At 48.8% G+C, this 17640-nt stretch overlaps 2 protein-coding genes across 2 annotated transcripts in view; one reads left to right on the forward strand and one right to left on the reverse strand.

Moving 5' to 3' along the window:
- LOC106821624 (putative oxidoreductase GLYR1 homolog) overlaps nucleotides 1–17640 on the reverse strand; it is a 151482-nt gene that overhangs the window by 118636 nt on the left and 15206 nt on the right. The window contains exon 9 of the mRNA XM_014826516.1: nucleotides 17091–17273. Coding sequence (XP_014682002.1) covers nucleotides 17091–17273 — 183 coding nt within the window. The remainder of the gene's footprint in view (nucleotides 1–17090; nucleotides 17274–17640) is intronic.
- On the forward strand, nucleotides 7950–12259 carry LOC106821635 (immunoglobulin domain and leucine-rich repeat-containing protein 2-like). Its single transcript, XM_014826525.1, has 2 exons — nucleotides 7950–8059; nucleotides 8895–12259. The coding sequence occupies exon 2, from the start codon at nucleotides 8920–8922 to the stop codon at nucleotides 11488–11490; it is 2571 nt and encodes an 856-aa protein (XP_014682011.1). The 5' UTR covers nucleotides 7950–8059; nucleotides 8895–8919; the 3' UTR covers nucleotides 11491–12259.

Here is a 17640-nt window from a genome sequence, read left to right on the forward strand (position 1 = left end):
GGGCTCAATCCAGGATGATCCGTGGCGCTGCCGTGCTGGTCCGGCCCGATCCGGCCCGATGATGCTTTTTTTCACCCGGATCGCCACGGATTATAAATTTTACGGTCCGGGGAGATCCTGCCCCATCCGCGGTAATCCGTGGACAGTCCGGCCCCAGTGTGACTTTAGCTTTACAACAATCGACCTTCACATCCATAGTGACACTGAAGCGACTGAGGCTGAGATAATAACTCCTAACCCAGACGTACGTATGTCAGCGTCAGGTTCGCTAAATATCTGCGGCGAGCAATGCAAGCATTGCCATGCCACCGAGTATTGGAAATCGATGATTTACCGCTGCCTCCCACCCCCCTCTCCATCCCTCATGATTGATTGCTCAATGTCAAACATGGGCAACAACGTCTGAGTTAATGCCCGGCGAAAAGTTTAGACAAAAGTATAGAAAAACTGGCAGGAAAATTCGGTCGTGGCTTCCTGCTCTACATGCTTTCAGTGAAAACGCTGCTCAAGTGCAACTCAACAAAGCAAATAGCTCCAAAGGTGAAAGTGAAGTGAAATTAAGTCCTTGATTTAATAATTGACATTGGTTCGGTTCGAATTACGGGTTTAGTGGAACAGTAGCTGGGTTATGCTGTCTAATTGCACACTACGCAACGAGCACTGAACCTACCCGTGATTCATTTCAGTTCAGCTCAAAGATTTACCAGAATATGGCAGTAGCACGCTGAGCATTGCATGCCACGTACCTCCTCGATGATTTTATTCTTACTATGCTGTGAGGCGACTCGTTTCATTCAACGTTGTTTCGTTATAACGTCGTTGAGAAATAAGATACCACTGTCACTGAGGCGTCGGCTATATTATAACAACTAATCTATGTGCTGACTTTACCCTTTAGTTGACAATGAATGCTTGCGTTATTTGTTCATAAAAATTTAATGTTCCGTTACTCCGTTACACATTATTAAATTTTTTAATATATCAAAGCTATCATTGTTGGAAACGCGATCATATGGTAGAGCGCTTTCTTTAACGTCGTTTATATTTATCGGTCGCAGTTTTCAGGGTACGTATTTGGGGATTTTTTTTTACAAAAGTAAAGCGTATTACAAAGAGTATTTACAAAACGGACCAACAAAACATGCTATTTTCTGCACACACGCATAGTGCGCACCGCAGTTTTGTTGTCTAGCCGACACGACTGATGCATCACTGTAAGTTCGATCACCAACGCACGCACCAGTGCACGCACACACGTGAACATTGTTGGTTAGATACATGACTTCACACACATCGTTTTATATAAAAGAACATAATCTGAACGAGACATAGCTAACAAGACATAACAGATCCGATACACTTTTGCCTGACTTCAATAGCGCAAGGAGCGATATGCCTCGATGCATGAGCAGATGACGACCTTTTCAAGTCCAACGGTAGCATCGCTGCACCAACTTCCCCTTTTATTAACCAATTAGTTTTCACACATCACAGACCACGTGCATCTGCGACGATGCTTTGATTTATATCACTGTCACGCAGTAAACGGCCGTTCAACGTATACGTACGACGCGTATATGGGAAGAAATCAATGACAGACCTACAGTCAGTGCCATCATCGCTCCCCCCCCCCCGTCTACGGTTCTCAAGGGTTCTCAACGTCCAGGTGATATCACGGGCATCATCGAAGTCCAAGTATAACAGACGCGCGCTCGACACGCAGACGAAGAGATCTATGTATTTTACCTGCGTTTATACACCTAATGACAAACGACGCAGCATCCGGATAATAAAACGGATCCGGTTTCGAGCAACCGAGCTGAAATTTCGCGCAGCTATAACTGTAAAGGCCCCGCAACAACCTCCTTTGCTCTATGAGGAGTAATGGTTCGCGGAATTTCTCGGGAGACCGCCTTGGTTCGAACCGACTTATATGCGGGGCGCGTGAGGCGCGTTACATAGAATTCGACGAGCGGTAATGAAGCGGATTGATTATTTACGGATGATTTTTCGGCAGATCGGCCCGATCGACTTTTTTTCATGCACTTAGCGAAACTCGTGGGAGGGGGAGGGAGAACGGCCTAGATCTCCACGTATGCTTTTATTTCATCGGTTCTTATAGACACCATGAACGTTTATCGGTGTTGACCGCGGCATCATCGCACAACGACGTAGCAGTCAGAAATGTCCCCGTGTGCGTACACCTAAGCACGCCGATACATACTGTGTTCCCATCATAAATGCACCGTAGTACCGCTGTACTATAGTCAGCAGCTAACGTATCATTCTCCCCCGACTGGCCATCACAATCTTAGATCTTGGCACGTGCTTTCTAGAAGTCCCCCCCCCGCCTCACCTCGACCGTAAATACACACACACAGTAGACGATGACATGCGTTGTCCATTATATCAGGAGTACCATAATATCTACCACCCACGGCTGTCCATTATAACTAGCTTGTCGCTGGTTGCTGCGACCCACGCGGTATGTAGCACGCCACGCACATTACAAGCAGCAAGTGGTCACCGAGGGTCGCCTAAGTCCGTATAGTAGTGTAGTGTAGCACATGCACAAATACGAGCAGCTCGTGCAGGGAATGAAGAACGACAGAGTTTGCTGAGTAGGGATGACCTCATCGGCCCTACGACGCAACCAATCTGCCCCCACCCCGCCACCACCCTGGCCCGCCACCACCCCGCCACTACCCTGGCCCGCCCCCACCTCCCAACCACCTTGGCCCGCCACCACCTCGTTACCACCCTGGCCCGCCCCACCTCGCCACTACCCTGGCCCGCCCCCACCTCCCAACCACCTTGGCCCGCCACCACCTCGTCACCACCCTGGCCCGCCCCCACCTCCCAACCACCCTGGCCCGCCCCATCTCGCCACCACCCTGGCCTGCCCCACCTCGCCACTACGTCTGCGCCCCTGAACTCGTCAACACCCTGGCCCCACCACCTCAATCCACCGCTGCGCCGCCCACGACCTTCGTCACACCTGGCCCGCCCCACCTCCCAACACCTTGGCCCGCCACGCGCACGTCGTCACCGACCGCGCACCTCGCCACTACCTCGGCCCTGACCAACCTCGCACCATCCTCGCGCCCGCCACCACCATGTCTGTCGTCACCCCTGGCCCGCGCCCACCTCCCAACCCAACCTGGCCCGCCCGCCACTCAACCAACCACCTGGGGCCCGCCTACCGAAACTCGTTACACCTTGGCGCCGCGCGCGACCTCCGCACTACGCGCTGGCTCGCCCGTCCAACTACTTGGCTCCACACCACCCTCACGTCACCCCACCCTGGCCGCCCCCACTCCCACTACACGGCCGCCCACCTCCAACCACTTGCCCGCCACCGCCGTCGCGCACTACCCTGCCTCCCCCCTTCCCACCACCCTGGCCGCCACCACGCCGTCGTCACCACCACCTGGCCCGCCCCCACCTCCCAACACCTGCGCCCATCTCGCCACCATCCGACGCTGGCGCTGCCGCCACCTCGCCACGACCCTGGCCTCCCCACCTCGCCACCGCTGGCCTGCCCACACGCCTGCCTCCCCCCTGCGCACCAGCACTGCCGCCCCTACCTCGCAACCACCCTGGCCTGCCCCCACCTCGCAACCAATTTGCATCCATCTCACCACCACCCCGTCCCCACGACACACTCCGCCCCAACCTGCCCCAACGCCACCATCCAGCCACCCCCTACGACACGACGACACCACCCAGCCACCCCCTACCACACGACGACAACATTCCGCCCACACCACTACCCCGCCCCCACAACACGCCACGCATCAGCTTGGGTGTATGCGTACTCTGCAATGCTGGGCACATTGACAACCAGTAGACTTTCGTCGCCGTCATTGTCGTCGTCGTCGTCGCATATCTTTTGTTGTTATATATCGATCATGCCAGCCTCCGCCAACCCGCAGATATACATGCGCCCTCCCTATCCCTCCCTCCACCCCCTCCACACACACGCACATCACCACAGTCTACCCATCAATATTTCATAACGCCGCAAGAAACGGGAAAGAATGAACGCGCACCACCGAGCTGAAAACATCAGCTGCGAAACATCGGCACTTAATTGTGACGGCGACCCTTGTAGGTGATATCGTCGCTATGTGGGGCTAGCACTTATTCGAATTTTGAGCGAGAAAAAGTCATTACTCGACTCGAGCACTTCGAAAGAACGCCGCAAAAGCTGACCGCATACATCTGAGCCTGATGTGAGGAACCTGAGATCTGTCACATATAGTATGCAGTCACAGTGCTGTTGCCAGGCAGTACTGTGCGACTATTTTAATTACAACTTATTATTAATTACTGAGTATTACTAATTGATCACTGAATATTGTTTTTCTTATTTCTTACCTATAGTAACTTTCAAGGCTACTAAACTTTTTGACTCGTAACGAAACTTTTCGTTTGCAAATATTTGCAAGTGCTTCTCGAACGATGTACTTTTTCGCGTGGAATATTACGAGACCCCGAGGTACATTTTCACCCCACTCAAACACTGCAACAGACCTGAACTCGAGTGAGTGTGCGAGCACTCTATTTCTTTCCACGGACGAGAAGTAACAGCAACACGACTTCTCGCTTGGAGCAGCACTTCAGTAATAACTCCCTCCGTTACCAAGGCAACGAACGCCACTGTTCCTTCGAGAGAACGCAAAGGAAGTGGACGTTATGATCAATGGACGCCGACACAACGGAACGACAGAACAGAAATCAGCGCCAAATGTGTCTGAAATACAGCGACAGCGACATCCGCTAACATGCCTTCCGCGAAAAGTCGCCGTCACTGTACAACCGATTGCAAGGACACGCGATTCATCACAAGCGCCTATATACAAACACACGCGCACGCACGCACAACCACACGCACATATTATACCCTCCGGTAGCAAACGTCGGAAATTATGCCTGACCTAGCTAGAGCTAACGATTAGAAAGTTGTTACATCGTGCGGGTTGCCTCCTCCTCTTCTTTCTCTTCCTCCTTCTCCTCCCCCTCTCGCTCATCGTCGTCGTTATCGTTGCCGTTGTAGTCATCATCATCATCATCGTCATCATCATCATCGTCATCATCATCATCATCATCATCATCATCATCATCATCATCATCAGCATCATCATCATCACCACCACCACCACCGCCACCCCCACAATCAATTTGTTCATCATCGTCAGCGAGCACCATTATAGTAGAGCAGTAGGCCACTATCGACAGCGTAGACTCCACCCTGTAGCAGAGCAGTTTAAACAAAGGACGGCGTATTTGCCAGCGCTATAGAGCGCCACGGGACGTGGAAAGTCGCCTCCCTCGTTGCTGCTGGCGGTTGAATTTTCTGCTTCGTGCGTTAAGTACACAACGTACACAATCATATTGTTATCCCGATCGTAATTACATCTTACTGTGCTGTACACGCTGGAGAAGACGACCTTTCGTTTTCGCATTACCGCAGACTCGCGTGATCATATTCCTGAGATTACGAAAAATCAACGTCGGTCGGAAGACGTTTTTAATGGATCGGTCGAGTTACACACAATATTTTCGAACCACGACGTACGGATATCGCCGGGTATTACTCTAGTTTCTGATTATACAAGCGCACTGACACAATAATAACAAGGGAGATAATAATAACAGGAGTATAAGATAACAAGGGATTATTTTATAGGATAATCTCCCTTATTACCTTACTCCTGGTAGCATAGTGAGTAGGTGGGAACTGCAAGACATTACCTATCGGCAGGCATGCGACCAAGGTCATTGTAGAAAATAGGACAATTGTAGGTGTAAACATGAACCCATGGCATATGGAAGGGTGAAAGGGAGGAGGAGAATTTATAAGATGCTACAAATGGCTATGTAATAAGAGGAAGATTTTAATGAAATGAGGCAGGGTACTGAGCGCAGATAAAAATTTTACATAATTTCAATCGAAACTGCACGCATATGAATACCTTAGATGTTTAAATTAGCAGTAGGATTAAATTAATAGCCTTCGAGAGCATCTCATTTTGCTAAACCTTAGCATCAAAAATATCTCATTTTGCTGAGATCTCGGCATCCATTGTGAATTATGAAGTTCGTCTAATAGAATTTTCTCTTTGTTACGTACATAATAATATAAGGAGTTAATAAAAACACAATTTTCTTTATTAACTCCCGATAATATGGTGTTTTTTTATTACAAAATATCAGTATGTAATATCTTTGCTTCTGGATAAGTCACCTGCCCACTGATTAACTGACTCAACTACATGTAGTGTCAAGTCCAGGTACCGATTTTCATTTCTTGATCTTATTTACTAATTTATTAAATGAATTTACATTTTTTATGAACCAGGAATAATCAGCTGGTAAGATTCGTATTTCGTCACATAAAACTCGCATTTATAGATCCTTTCATTCTCACGGCAATAACATCATTTCGGTGAATCCAACTTCGTCCCACAATTTGAAACCGGCCACGAGGAAAACCAATAGATTGAACTGACACATTGTGCATCTAAGTGCAACTACCGCACAGAATCACTCTGCACGCCTTTGTTATCTTCAATGCGACATTTCAATTTGAATCGCAATGATCAAATTCCAAAAATGATTTGCAAGCACATTTCATTAAGCACACGCCTCAATACCTTACCGGATAACATATCTACACGAAATGTGTGTACATTAGATCGCACTATTGAACTACGTCAGGTGCTTCTGACGCTATTACATGTGACTCGATTACAATTTGCATTGAGGAGTGCTTGTTGGAAACCCCGCAAACTGCATAGCTGTCACTGTACCGTGTAATCCGATGTGCACTCGGCTGAAAAGCGAGAAATTTTTAGGCATCAGCTTCCTTGTATAAAATCGCATGTTAATTATTCTGTTATCAATGTAGGCAGGTGCTGCATCAGAAACATTCGGAGATTTTTCTCAGAAATCGGCCGTGTTTGCAATTATTGCGCCAACACTGCATCACGCTGAATAATCATGCCACCTGCATCCCTTCCCACTACTGCCTTTATATAAAGGGCCTCTATTTCCCCAATAATAAATAAAGCGCCAATAAATGTGCCACGAGCACTGCTCATTAAAGCTTGCTCATTATTGTGTTACTACTGACTACGCTCCTAAATTCCTTTAATAGGTATGCCGAGCTTGCTGCATTACTAATTGGTTCGACAAAGGTGCCAAAGTCATCGTCTCTATAGATTTACAGGCAGAGTATTGAAGTAGCCACGGTATTATTGACTGATTCAGCAACCTAATGCCGCTCTCATGGGGCAGTCTACCTAATCTACGTAGAGTAATAATGTACACTAGTGGTTATGTGCTCTGTGATGCCAGGCGTCAGGGGCCAGAGACCACCCCAATATTTACGTTCGTACGCACGCACACACGCACGCACGCACGCACGCACGCACGAACAAACGAACCAAGGAGCTAAATATAACAGATATATAAATATAAGCTAAATATGAGTTATATTTAGCTACTTGAAACGAACGAACGAACAATCGCACACGTGTACGCACGCACCCACACATAACGTACGTACGTAAATATACATATTTAGATTAGCACAGCAGTCTGTAAATCCATGCTGATAAAACTGCAATCGTTAATGAGTTGTGCAAAATCTTCGATAATAATATCAATTTCAGACTTCCACCAGAGATAGAGCTGCGTACAAACTACGTTCAACGCTACAACAGATTAGTGCTGCCATTCTGCAAAGCAGTCATAAATTATCTGTTAGCGAAACACTAATAATGTAGTTCAGTAGTATTATCTAGCGTTACAATGCGAAGCCATGTGAGTAATATTTAATATAATATTTTTGGTTTAATCGCTGGCTGGTATGCGATGTTTGCGCCCCTTTCGTTCCTCGTTTCGGAAGCTACCTACCGAGATCCCAATCCCCCCTCGGTTCTCCAAGTGGTTTATGGGTAAAATCAAACATGGAGCAAGCTGCTGTGTTCCCGTCGTTTCCTCGACAAAAGAACTCGATCGATTTTGATTGTATTCGGTGACAGATGTGAAGGTAACTCAAACAACGGCTCGGAAACTCTTCCGTATTGTACTTTCTGGAAGTTACGGGATGAGGAAGCAGTGTGCATGACATTAGCTCTGCGTTATTACATTGAGCGTCTTAATATAACCGCGCAATGGCAGCTCCGACACGACGGCAGTGCAAGTCGTAGTACTACTACTAGTGCAGTGGTAGTGCCATAGCAGTATTGATATCGTACGCGCTTATTTCCAGTTGCGGCCGTAATATTTGAAAGCACGAGATTTGGTGGTACGGTCTAGTACCGAGTTCCCCCGTATTCTCCATACTAATTGACTAGTTCAGAATTGTCGCATTCAGCTAGTTTAGTAGTTAGCCACAGTGAATACTGAAGTCAGAAGTGTAGACGGCACAAGTGATACGTTTTTTTGGTGTACTTGTTTCTGTGAAACTTAGGATTTAGGCATGCTGTTTGCATGCATACATAGACTGCTTACTGCATTGCGTAGATGGTAAAAATTCAAGACAGGTTTTTACATGCAGAGATTTCATCCAAACTTGTGGACTGCTACCGGCGTTGATATTATACTTGTGCTATTCACTACATGTATAATTATGGTTATGACTAAAATTTGTGTTAGCGTTAAATGAAGGGGAAAATTTCGAGCAATACAAACAACAGTGAAAGGCCTAGATAGTAGATTGCATATCCCAGCTAAGATTTCCAGTGTTATCTAAGCAAATGCCATTATCTCACAAGCCAAGGTCAATATACACAAGTCCGTTGTATTTTTGCAGGTGTTTTTTTTCGAATTAGAACAGAATGTCAACCTTCACATTAAAACCGAATTGTTGTTTTATTTTCCAGGTGTAAAAGCTTCCGATAGGGCACGATGGAAGTGCTGGTGACTCTACTCATGGTGCTGACGCTGGTCGTAGCATCGGTGGCTGTCACCGCAACACAATGCCCGGCACTCTGCAGCTGTGTCGAAAGCACAATCACGTGCAATGGCAAGGGCCTCATCGCCGTCCCGGACATGGAAGGTGGCGAGCGCTTCACGGCGCTGTACATTAGAAAGACCAACATAACTTCGATAAATGGCCATTCATTTCTTTCCATGCCAAACCTTCAGAATGTGTCGATCACGGAAGGCCCCCTGCGAACAATAGCCGCCGATACATTCCAGCCGCTGAAAAGGCTAAAGTCTCTTAATCTTATTAATAACGACCTGAGAACCTTCGAGATCGCATCTAGCTCGGCGGCGTCCGAACTGAAAAGCCTCGATCTGAGCGGAAACAAAATATCGAGAATCACCGAGGACACGTTCGGGCTGCTCGCATCGCTAGAAACGCTCGCGCTGACAAACAATCAGATCAATCACATCTTCGACAACGTGTTCGCCGACCAGGCGCGCCTGCGCGACCTGGACCTGTCCGGAAACAAGATAACGAGGATCGACGAGGAGGGGTTCGCGGGGCTGTCCAGCGTGCAGAGGCTCGACCTCGGCCGCAACGCTCTCGCGGCCATCTCGCACGCCGTCTTCTGGCCGATGGTGAGCCTACGCGAGCTGATTCTCAGCGGCAACGTGTTCGGCTCGCTCGAGCGCATGTTCACGAGCACGTGGTCGCTGCGCCGGCTCGAACTCCGCAACATGTGGGCGCTGGAGACGCTCGGACGCGACTCGCTCAAGGGGCTAGCCAACCTGGAGGAGCTCGTGCTGGTCGAGAACCCGCAGCTGCAGCACGTTCACCCGCGCGCCTTCCAGTGGCTGACGTCGGTGCGCAGCGTCGATCTATCGCTCAACCCCGACCTCCGCGAAATACCTGACATGACGAACCTGCACCGCCTGCTACGGCTCAGGCTCGGTGAAACGGGGCTGCGGTGTGGCTGCCAGCTGCAGTGGGTACATGACTGGCTGCAGTCGGACAACCACACGCTCGTAGACTCTTTCAAGCTGTCGTGCGATGTGTTGCCAAGCAACGGCGGTGTCACGGAATTTCCGCTCGGACGGCGCAACGTCCTCGACCTGCTCTCCGAACAAGCGCGGGACAACAGCTGTGATTACATTAACATTGACGCGTTCAAGGAGATCAACAAGGTGCGCGTCGGCGCCGCCGCCATCCTAGAGTGCGCCGCCGTCGGCTACCCGCGGCCGTCCGTCCTCTGGGAGACGCCGCGCCTCAAGGTGTACGTCCTCAACGCGACCTCGCCGGATGACCACGTCCCCGCGGCGCAACCCAACGCGACTGTCATCGCTGGCGACGACGACGCTCGCGCCGCCGACGACAGAGAATACAACGAGGTGTCGGACACGAATCGTGTGCGCGTGCTCAGCAACGGGAACCTGTACATTGGCTACGTGCTGCGCAGCGACGGCGGCCACTACACGTGCACGGCGTACAACGCGCGCGGCAACCGCACGGCGCTCATGCGGCTCGCACTCGACTACGAGGTGCTTATGAAGCTGAACAGCGACAGCTCGCTCATCGGCTTCTGCTCGTCGTTCGCCTTCTTCGTCGTCGCGCTCATCATCATGTACACGCGCAAGAAGACGAGCGAGCAGTGCGTCGGCAGCTCCCGAAGCAGCCGCATGCAGCAGCTACGTTGCACGCTGCTCAACCTCGAGATGCAGAAGCAGCAGCAGATGGAGCGCATGCGCGAACAGTACAACGCCCAGCTTCGGCAGCTGCGCGACAACTACAACACCAAGATGCTGGGCCTGCGCGACAGCTACGGCAACCAGCTCGAGCGCGTGCGCACGATACGTGGCTACAACTTCAGCGGCGACACGATGTCGCGTGTCTGTGAGAACTACAACATGCAGGTCGGCCGGCTGAAGGACTACGCGTCTCAGAACGTCGACCGCGTGCGCGAGTCGTACAACATGCAGGTGCAGCGTCTGCGCGACTACAGCGCGCTGCAGCTCGACCGGCTCTACAAGCAGTACCGCGTGCAGCAGAAGCACGTCAGCAAGATCATGGAGACGCTCAACATCGACAACTGCAAGACGACGCTGCAGGCCGACAAGAGCGGCTCGATCCTCTTCGACTCTGAGGTGACGCTAGAGTCGTTCTTCGAGTCGAGCATGCCGATGCCAAACATGGACGCCGGCCATGGCAACGGCGTCATACTGGAGGAGGACGAGGAGCGAGGGGGCGCTGGCAGTGACGACGAGAGCTCGGAGTACCAGACGATCAAGGACACAGAGTCTCGTGCATCGCTGCAGAACATCAGCGACGATGACGACGACGACGCGGCGGCAGCGAGGGATGAGGAAGCGGTCGCCGACGACGACGACCAACAATCAGAGGAGCACCTGCCTGTCTGCGAAGCCACAGGGGAGTCGTCGGGAGACGAGAGGGTGCATGCGGTCGCCGGTGCGACGCGGGAGAGCAGCGGTGACTCGTCGAGCGAGAGACCGTCGACGGACAGTGGCGGCTCGACGACTCCCACCGGTAATTGAGACCAGTGGTCGACAAAGCTCGGCTCAGGCGAAACGACGAGATCGTGACGATGTAGGTGAGGGTAGGGAAATTCGCCTCAAAGTGATTTTTCGTGCGTGTCGTGCGAGTGCAGGTTTTTCGAATCGCAGTCTCATATTGTTGTTGGGAAAATACCTGAAGCCATCTTTTGTGGCGATGCACACTCGTGGCTTGAAATGTCTTGTGGGAATTTTCAAAGCAAACTTTCCTCTTTTTTTCTAGCATCTTCAAAGGTACGAACATGATTATGTTGTTGTGCATTTCAGTTGCTTTACCATTTTTCATAAATACTAATACATCGCACTATCTTCCAATAATACCAATTATATGCACACGTTTTTACATGTACTACTGAATATTATAAATTTCTCTTATACCTTACCACTATTGCTGTGTTTTATATCCGATATGTTTGGATATTATACAGCATTTCAATAATACTAGTTTAGTTTCATAGCTTGAAAAAGCTCCTACCTTACCTGGGGTTAGGGTTTGTAGTTCTTTCAGCCATCGGAATTTTTCCATGGAAATAACTAGCATTTAAACTGTCACGTTTGGAACGATTGTTTTTCTGGTGCTGCAAGTTGTCACTGCATTCAGGAAAATGGCTTTGTCTTGCTATTTTACTAAACTGATGATGTGAAAAGTGGTGTGTTCGCACATATAGATACTTTCACTGCAGGCTGCTCTTACTGTTGTATATTGAAGATGTTTGTGTAATTACATTAATAAAATTGAGGTCAAATTTAATCAGTCGACTCGGGTATGCTTTACCGGCTATCTCACACACGCCTACTTGCGTTATCACACTGGGAAAGATGGATGTCACTATCCACTACTCCACTATATTGTGATTCTTGTAAAAACCTGTCATTTTGGTGCTTCTGTCACTTACATATGATACTGCTCGTTTTACGGATTATATAAATTGAAACCATGGGGTTCAATGGGCATTATATCCGGGCACACACAATAACGGACACAGAGTCACAGGTCTTACTATTAAGGTAGGTGTATTTATCATTATAGTGACGATAAAACCTATAATAAATGTACCTTAACTTGAGAAAACCTTCCCCAGAGAGATTCAAGTCACATGCAGTAGTATACAGTATTGTCCGGGGATATCAATGATCATACAATATCTATGTTACACAAAGTGCCTGGCTGCCTGCTCGTTGCATTACCAGAATATACTGTTGTTTGACAGTCGATCTTAAACCTGTTTTTCGCAGGCCAAGTCTTATCTTCAAAACCACTTTTTGTCAACCACTTCTTTTATCTAATATTGATCTTATTATCAATATCCGAAACTCAACAACATTTATACTATATGTATACAGGTTAGCTGTAACACAGTATGCATATAAAGTCGCACGTCATGTGTGTACAGCTGGCTAAGTATATAGCTTTAGCATGTCTACTCGTATCTAGTAAGACGTAGTACTCATATCTCACGTTATATTAAAAATCTCAAATAGGTACTATCTGGTCCTCTAGCATACACTAGCTAAACAACCATGGTTTCTGTGTACTAGTCACATTAATTATCTATTGATTATGCCAACCTTCAGTACAAGCTCTATTGACAGCAAATTGAAGTCTAAGAAATTCCTTATCTCAGTACTGTTCACGCACTTTTTTTACATTATCTTCATTAAAATGCCAGACAGTCGCATTTTCTCCTTCAACTGACCGAGTTTCCACATGCGAGCACCTCATGCGAGCACCTCATTGTAGGTATACGGCTGTAAGACTAGAGATAGAATATTTGTTTGCATGTTTGAATGGTGACGTTTGAATGCAACTCAAGTCGCATATGCAATTCATCTTCTCTGACGATCATCTTTTTCATTTATTTTGCGTCCCTTTGGGGTGGATGGTGGCGGACAATGAACAGAAAATATGGTAATTACACAGTAAGTGAAATAGCGTCCTTGTCTAAATTGTAAATATGGTTTGAAACAGACGTACACAAGAAACACGTATGGGAAAAAAAACAAGTCAACATCGGTAATCTCTCTCCTACTGTATGCTGTCTAAAAACATCGTGTAGAAGTCGCTCACTGATACTTGAACTGTGTGATAAACTCACGAAGCATAACCAAAACCCGAGGAGTTGCTGGGTGCGTGCGAATGCAATGGCCGAGTACGAAAATAACCCGATGTGTACCGTGCACGCTAGCAAACAAAGACTGCATACTGAGTTATGGCTACATGGCTGCTCATCATTCCCTGTGCCTTTCACGTGCTATGGTACTCGGCTTTTGACATCTCTATCTCTTCACTTATTACGGGCTGTTTGGTCTCTCGATGTAACCTCTCATCTATTCTATTGTGATATTCTAGTGAAACAGAATCTGTCTCTGCTTTTGTGTCTGAACCTGTGCTATCGCAGCTAACTGCATTTGTCACTTAGTTGCTATTGACCTCCTCGTGATTATTACATTCGTTTATAGACAGACTGTGCATCTATAAATTTATGGGGTAATAAACAAATATATTACACTACGCCAAACCACGAAGTTCGCTATAATAGACGGCAATTCTCCCACAAATTGATTCACACGCGCAGGGAAGAACAACTTCCCCAATATAGTACGTATGTGATCATCCGTTATATTATTGGGAAGGCATAGCACTTCATATACGAAGTCAAACTGTGATAATTCAGGAAAGAAATGACAATTTTTAATACCCATAATATGATCACACGCATCACCTACAATTAGCACTGATGATTGCATCGTTAAAAACTAGAAAATTAACAATTAATGCACCTAGTTTATGGATGGACTCGTGGCCATAGATGCAGCTACACATACACAGCCTGCCAAGTCAGTGGAGCCCTCTATTAGATGTACAAAATTGAAAAGCAACCCATTCGATTCACCAGCTGATAAATATATATATCAGAAGTAGATAATAGGGAACTATTATCTACTTCAGATATATATATAGCGGCCCTAGTTGAGTCACACACGCGTTATCAGTTCGTCGCTGAACTTATATGCCAACGGCTTTGAATAATAAAATAGATAAATCTAAATAGGATAGTACGATGAATAGAGACAGCCCACGTTTCTATTTCGCACATGTCAACTGCGGTTTCTTGACTGTGATTGAATGGGCAAGTGCTCGCAAGGTTCAATCACTGCGAGAAGCTGTAGATATATATAGACGGGCATTAGCACACATTGTAGATGATGTAATGGCACATGCAGCCACATCACGTGATACGTGACTCTGGCTTCGAACCGTGAATGAAAACCATGATGATGTGTGAATACACTAAAATGATAAATTACCATCCACTTCTCAACACCCACCACTCTGTCTCACTACCACCCTCTCACCACCCACCCCTCACTACCAACCTCTCACCACCCACCACTCACTACCAACCTCTCACCACCCACCCCTCACTACCAACCTCTCACCACCCACCACTCTCACCACCCACACAACTCTGTCTCACCTCCCACCCTCATCCACCGACCCACCCCTCACTACAACCTCTCACACCACCACTCACTACCAACCTCCACCACCCACCCCTCACTACCAACCCTCTCACCACCACCCAACTCGACTACCAACCTCTCAACCACCCACCCCCTCACTACCAACCTCTCTACCACCCACACTTCACTACCAACCTTCTCCCACCCACCTCCTCACTACCAACCTGCTCACCAACCACCCTCACTACCAACCTCATCACCACCCACTCCTCACTACCAACTCTTCACCACCCACCACTCACTACCAACCTTCTCACACCCACCCCTCACTACCAACTCTCACCACCCAGCCCCTCACTACCAACCTCCTCACACCCACCCCTCCTACCAACCTCTCACCGACCCACCTCACTACCAACCTCTCACCACCCACCACCTCACTACCAACCTCTCACACCCCACCCTCACTACCAACCTCTCACCAGCCACTCACTACCAACCTCTCACCACCCACCTCACTACCAACCTCTCACAAACCACCACTCAACTACCAACGCTTCACCACCCACACTCACTACCAACCTCTCACCACCACCACTACCACTACCAACCTTCACCACCACCACTCACTACCAACCTCTCACCACCCACCACTCACTACCAACCTCTCACCACCACCACTCACTCCAAACTCTCACCACCCACCACTCACTAACCAACCTCTCACCACCCACCACTTACTACGCCAACCTCTCAAACCCACGCCCTCATTACCTAAACCTCTCACACCCACCCCTCACCACCCACCCCTCACTACCAACCTCTCACACCACCCTACTACCAACCTCTCACAGGCCCACACTTTCACTACCAACCTTTCTCACGCCACCACTCACTACAACCTCTCACACCCACCACCTCACTACCAAACTCTCACCACCCACCACTCACTACCAACCTCTACACCCACCACTCACTTACCAACTCTCAGCCACCCACCACTTCCACTACCAACCTCTTCACCACCCAACCACTCACTACCACCCCTCACCACCCACCGTACTCCTACAACCTCTCACCACCCACCACATCACTACCAACCTCTACAGCACCACCACTCCATACCAACCTCTCACCACCCCACCCTCACTACCAACCTCTCACCACCACCCCCTCATACCAAACCTCTCAACACCACCACTCACTACACCTCTCACCACCCACCACTCACTACCAACCTCTCACCACCCACCACTCACTACCAACCTCTCACCACCCACCCCTCACTACCAACCTCTCACCACCCACCACTACCTACTCCCTTCAAACCACTGACCATTGCCGTCACACCACCCATCATGGCTCATTCACAATTCAATTTTACAACTGTCTGCATCTTTTACAGTTATCTTCCTCTAATTTAAAATTAAACACAGGGAGCAATACAACTGCTCCACCACTACTAGCAGCAGCACCCCTGTGAACCTAACCCAGTACAACCATCCACACACGTCACACCTCAGCCCACGATGGCAGAAAGGAAAATAGCAGGATAAATTATCACCACACGGTTTATACAGGTTAGCAGAGTTAAAAAATACAGATTTTTTTTAATTCATCAATAAACTGAATAATAAATAATGAATGTAAGATACAGTCGTTTTAATGACTCGGTATCTTTCGCGAAACTAACACGGCAGATTGAATGTAACTGTTACACTAGACGCCGCTTATAAACACTGTATTGCTGAATTGCATCAGGGAATGTACCGTAATTTGTAAATCGAAATTTCGTATTCGTTCCAGAAACCCTCTTACGTCTGATAATCGATGTCGCATGGGTTTTATAAATTTCAGCAGAATCGCCAGTAGTACATACGAACCAATGCTGATGGTGACGGCTCATAAAATACGGGTAGTTTGAAAGGGAAGCGCATGGGAAAGTGTGGCCTAATTTATGGTAAGCACATACCTGATAGAGGGGAATGCTATCATGGAGTCAAACGTTTTTTTTTACCAAATTATCAACTTCTGCATTTTGGGCGCATCTAACACATTGCAGCACCTTGCAAGAAACTGAAACAGGGTAGCCTAGAGAGGCGAGACGCCAGCCCTACCTTTGACGGGGTCCGGTTCCAGACGACGACCTTGTGACCGGAGCGCAGTAAGTTCTGCACCATGTTCGCTCCCATGATGCCGAGACCCAAGAAGCCGAACCTCATCGCCCCAGGCAACGGCTCGTCTGAGAGCGCGTAGGCAGGCAGGCCGGTGCTCGGGGGAGGGGTCTCTGGTGCAACGCTCTGTAACAACGTGGTGAGTAGATGACAGGGTGTAGGCAGGCAGGCAGGCATGTGCTCAGGGTGTAGGCAGGCAGGCAGGCATGCGCTCAGGGCGTAGGCAGGCAGACAGGCACACACTCAGGGTGTAGGCAGGCAGGCAGGCAAGCGCTCGGGGTGTAGGCAGGCAGGCCGGTGCTCGGGGGAGGGGTCTCTGGTGCAACGCTCTGTAACAACGTGGTGAGTAGATGACAGTGTGTAGGCAGGCAGGCAGGCATGTGCTCAGGGTGTAGGCAGGCAGGCAGGCATGCGCTCAGGGCGTAGGCAGGCAGGCCGGTGCTCGGGGGAGGGGTCTCTGGTGCAACGCTCTGTAACAACATGGTGAGTAGAT

The sequence above is a fragment of the Priapulus caudatus genome, unplaced genomic scaffold, assembly GCF_000485595.1.
Source record: "Priapulus caudatus unplaced genomic scaffold, Priapulus_caudatus-5.0.1 Scaffold80, whole genome shotgun sequence".
Taxonomy (NCBI): domain Eukaryota; kingdom Metazoa; phylum Priapulida; class Priapulimorpha; order Priapulimorphida; family Priapulidae; genus Priapulus; species Priapulus caudatus.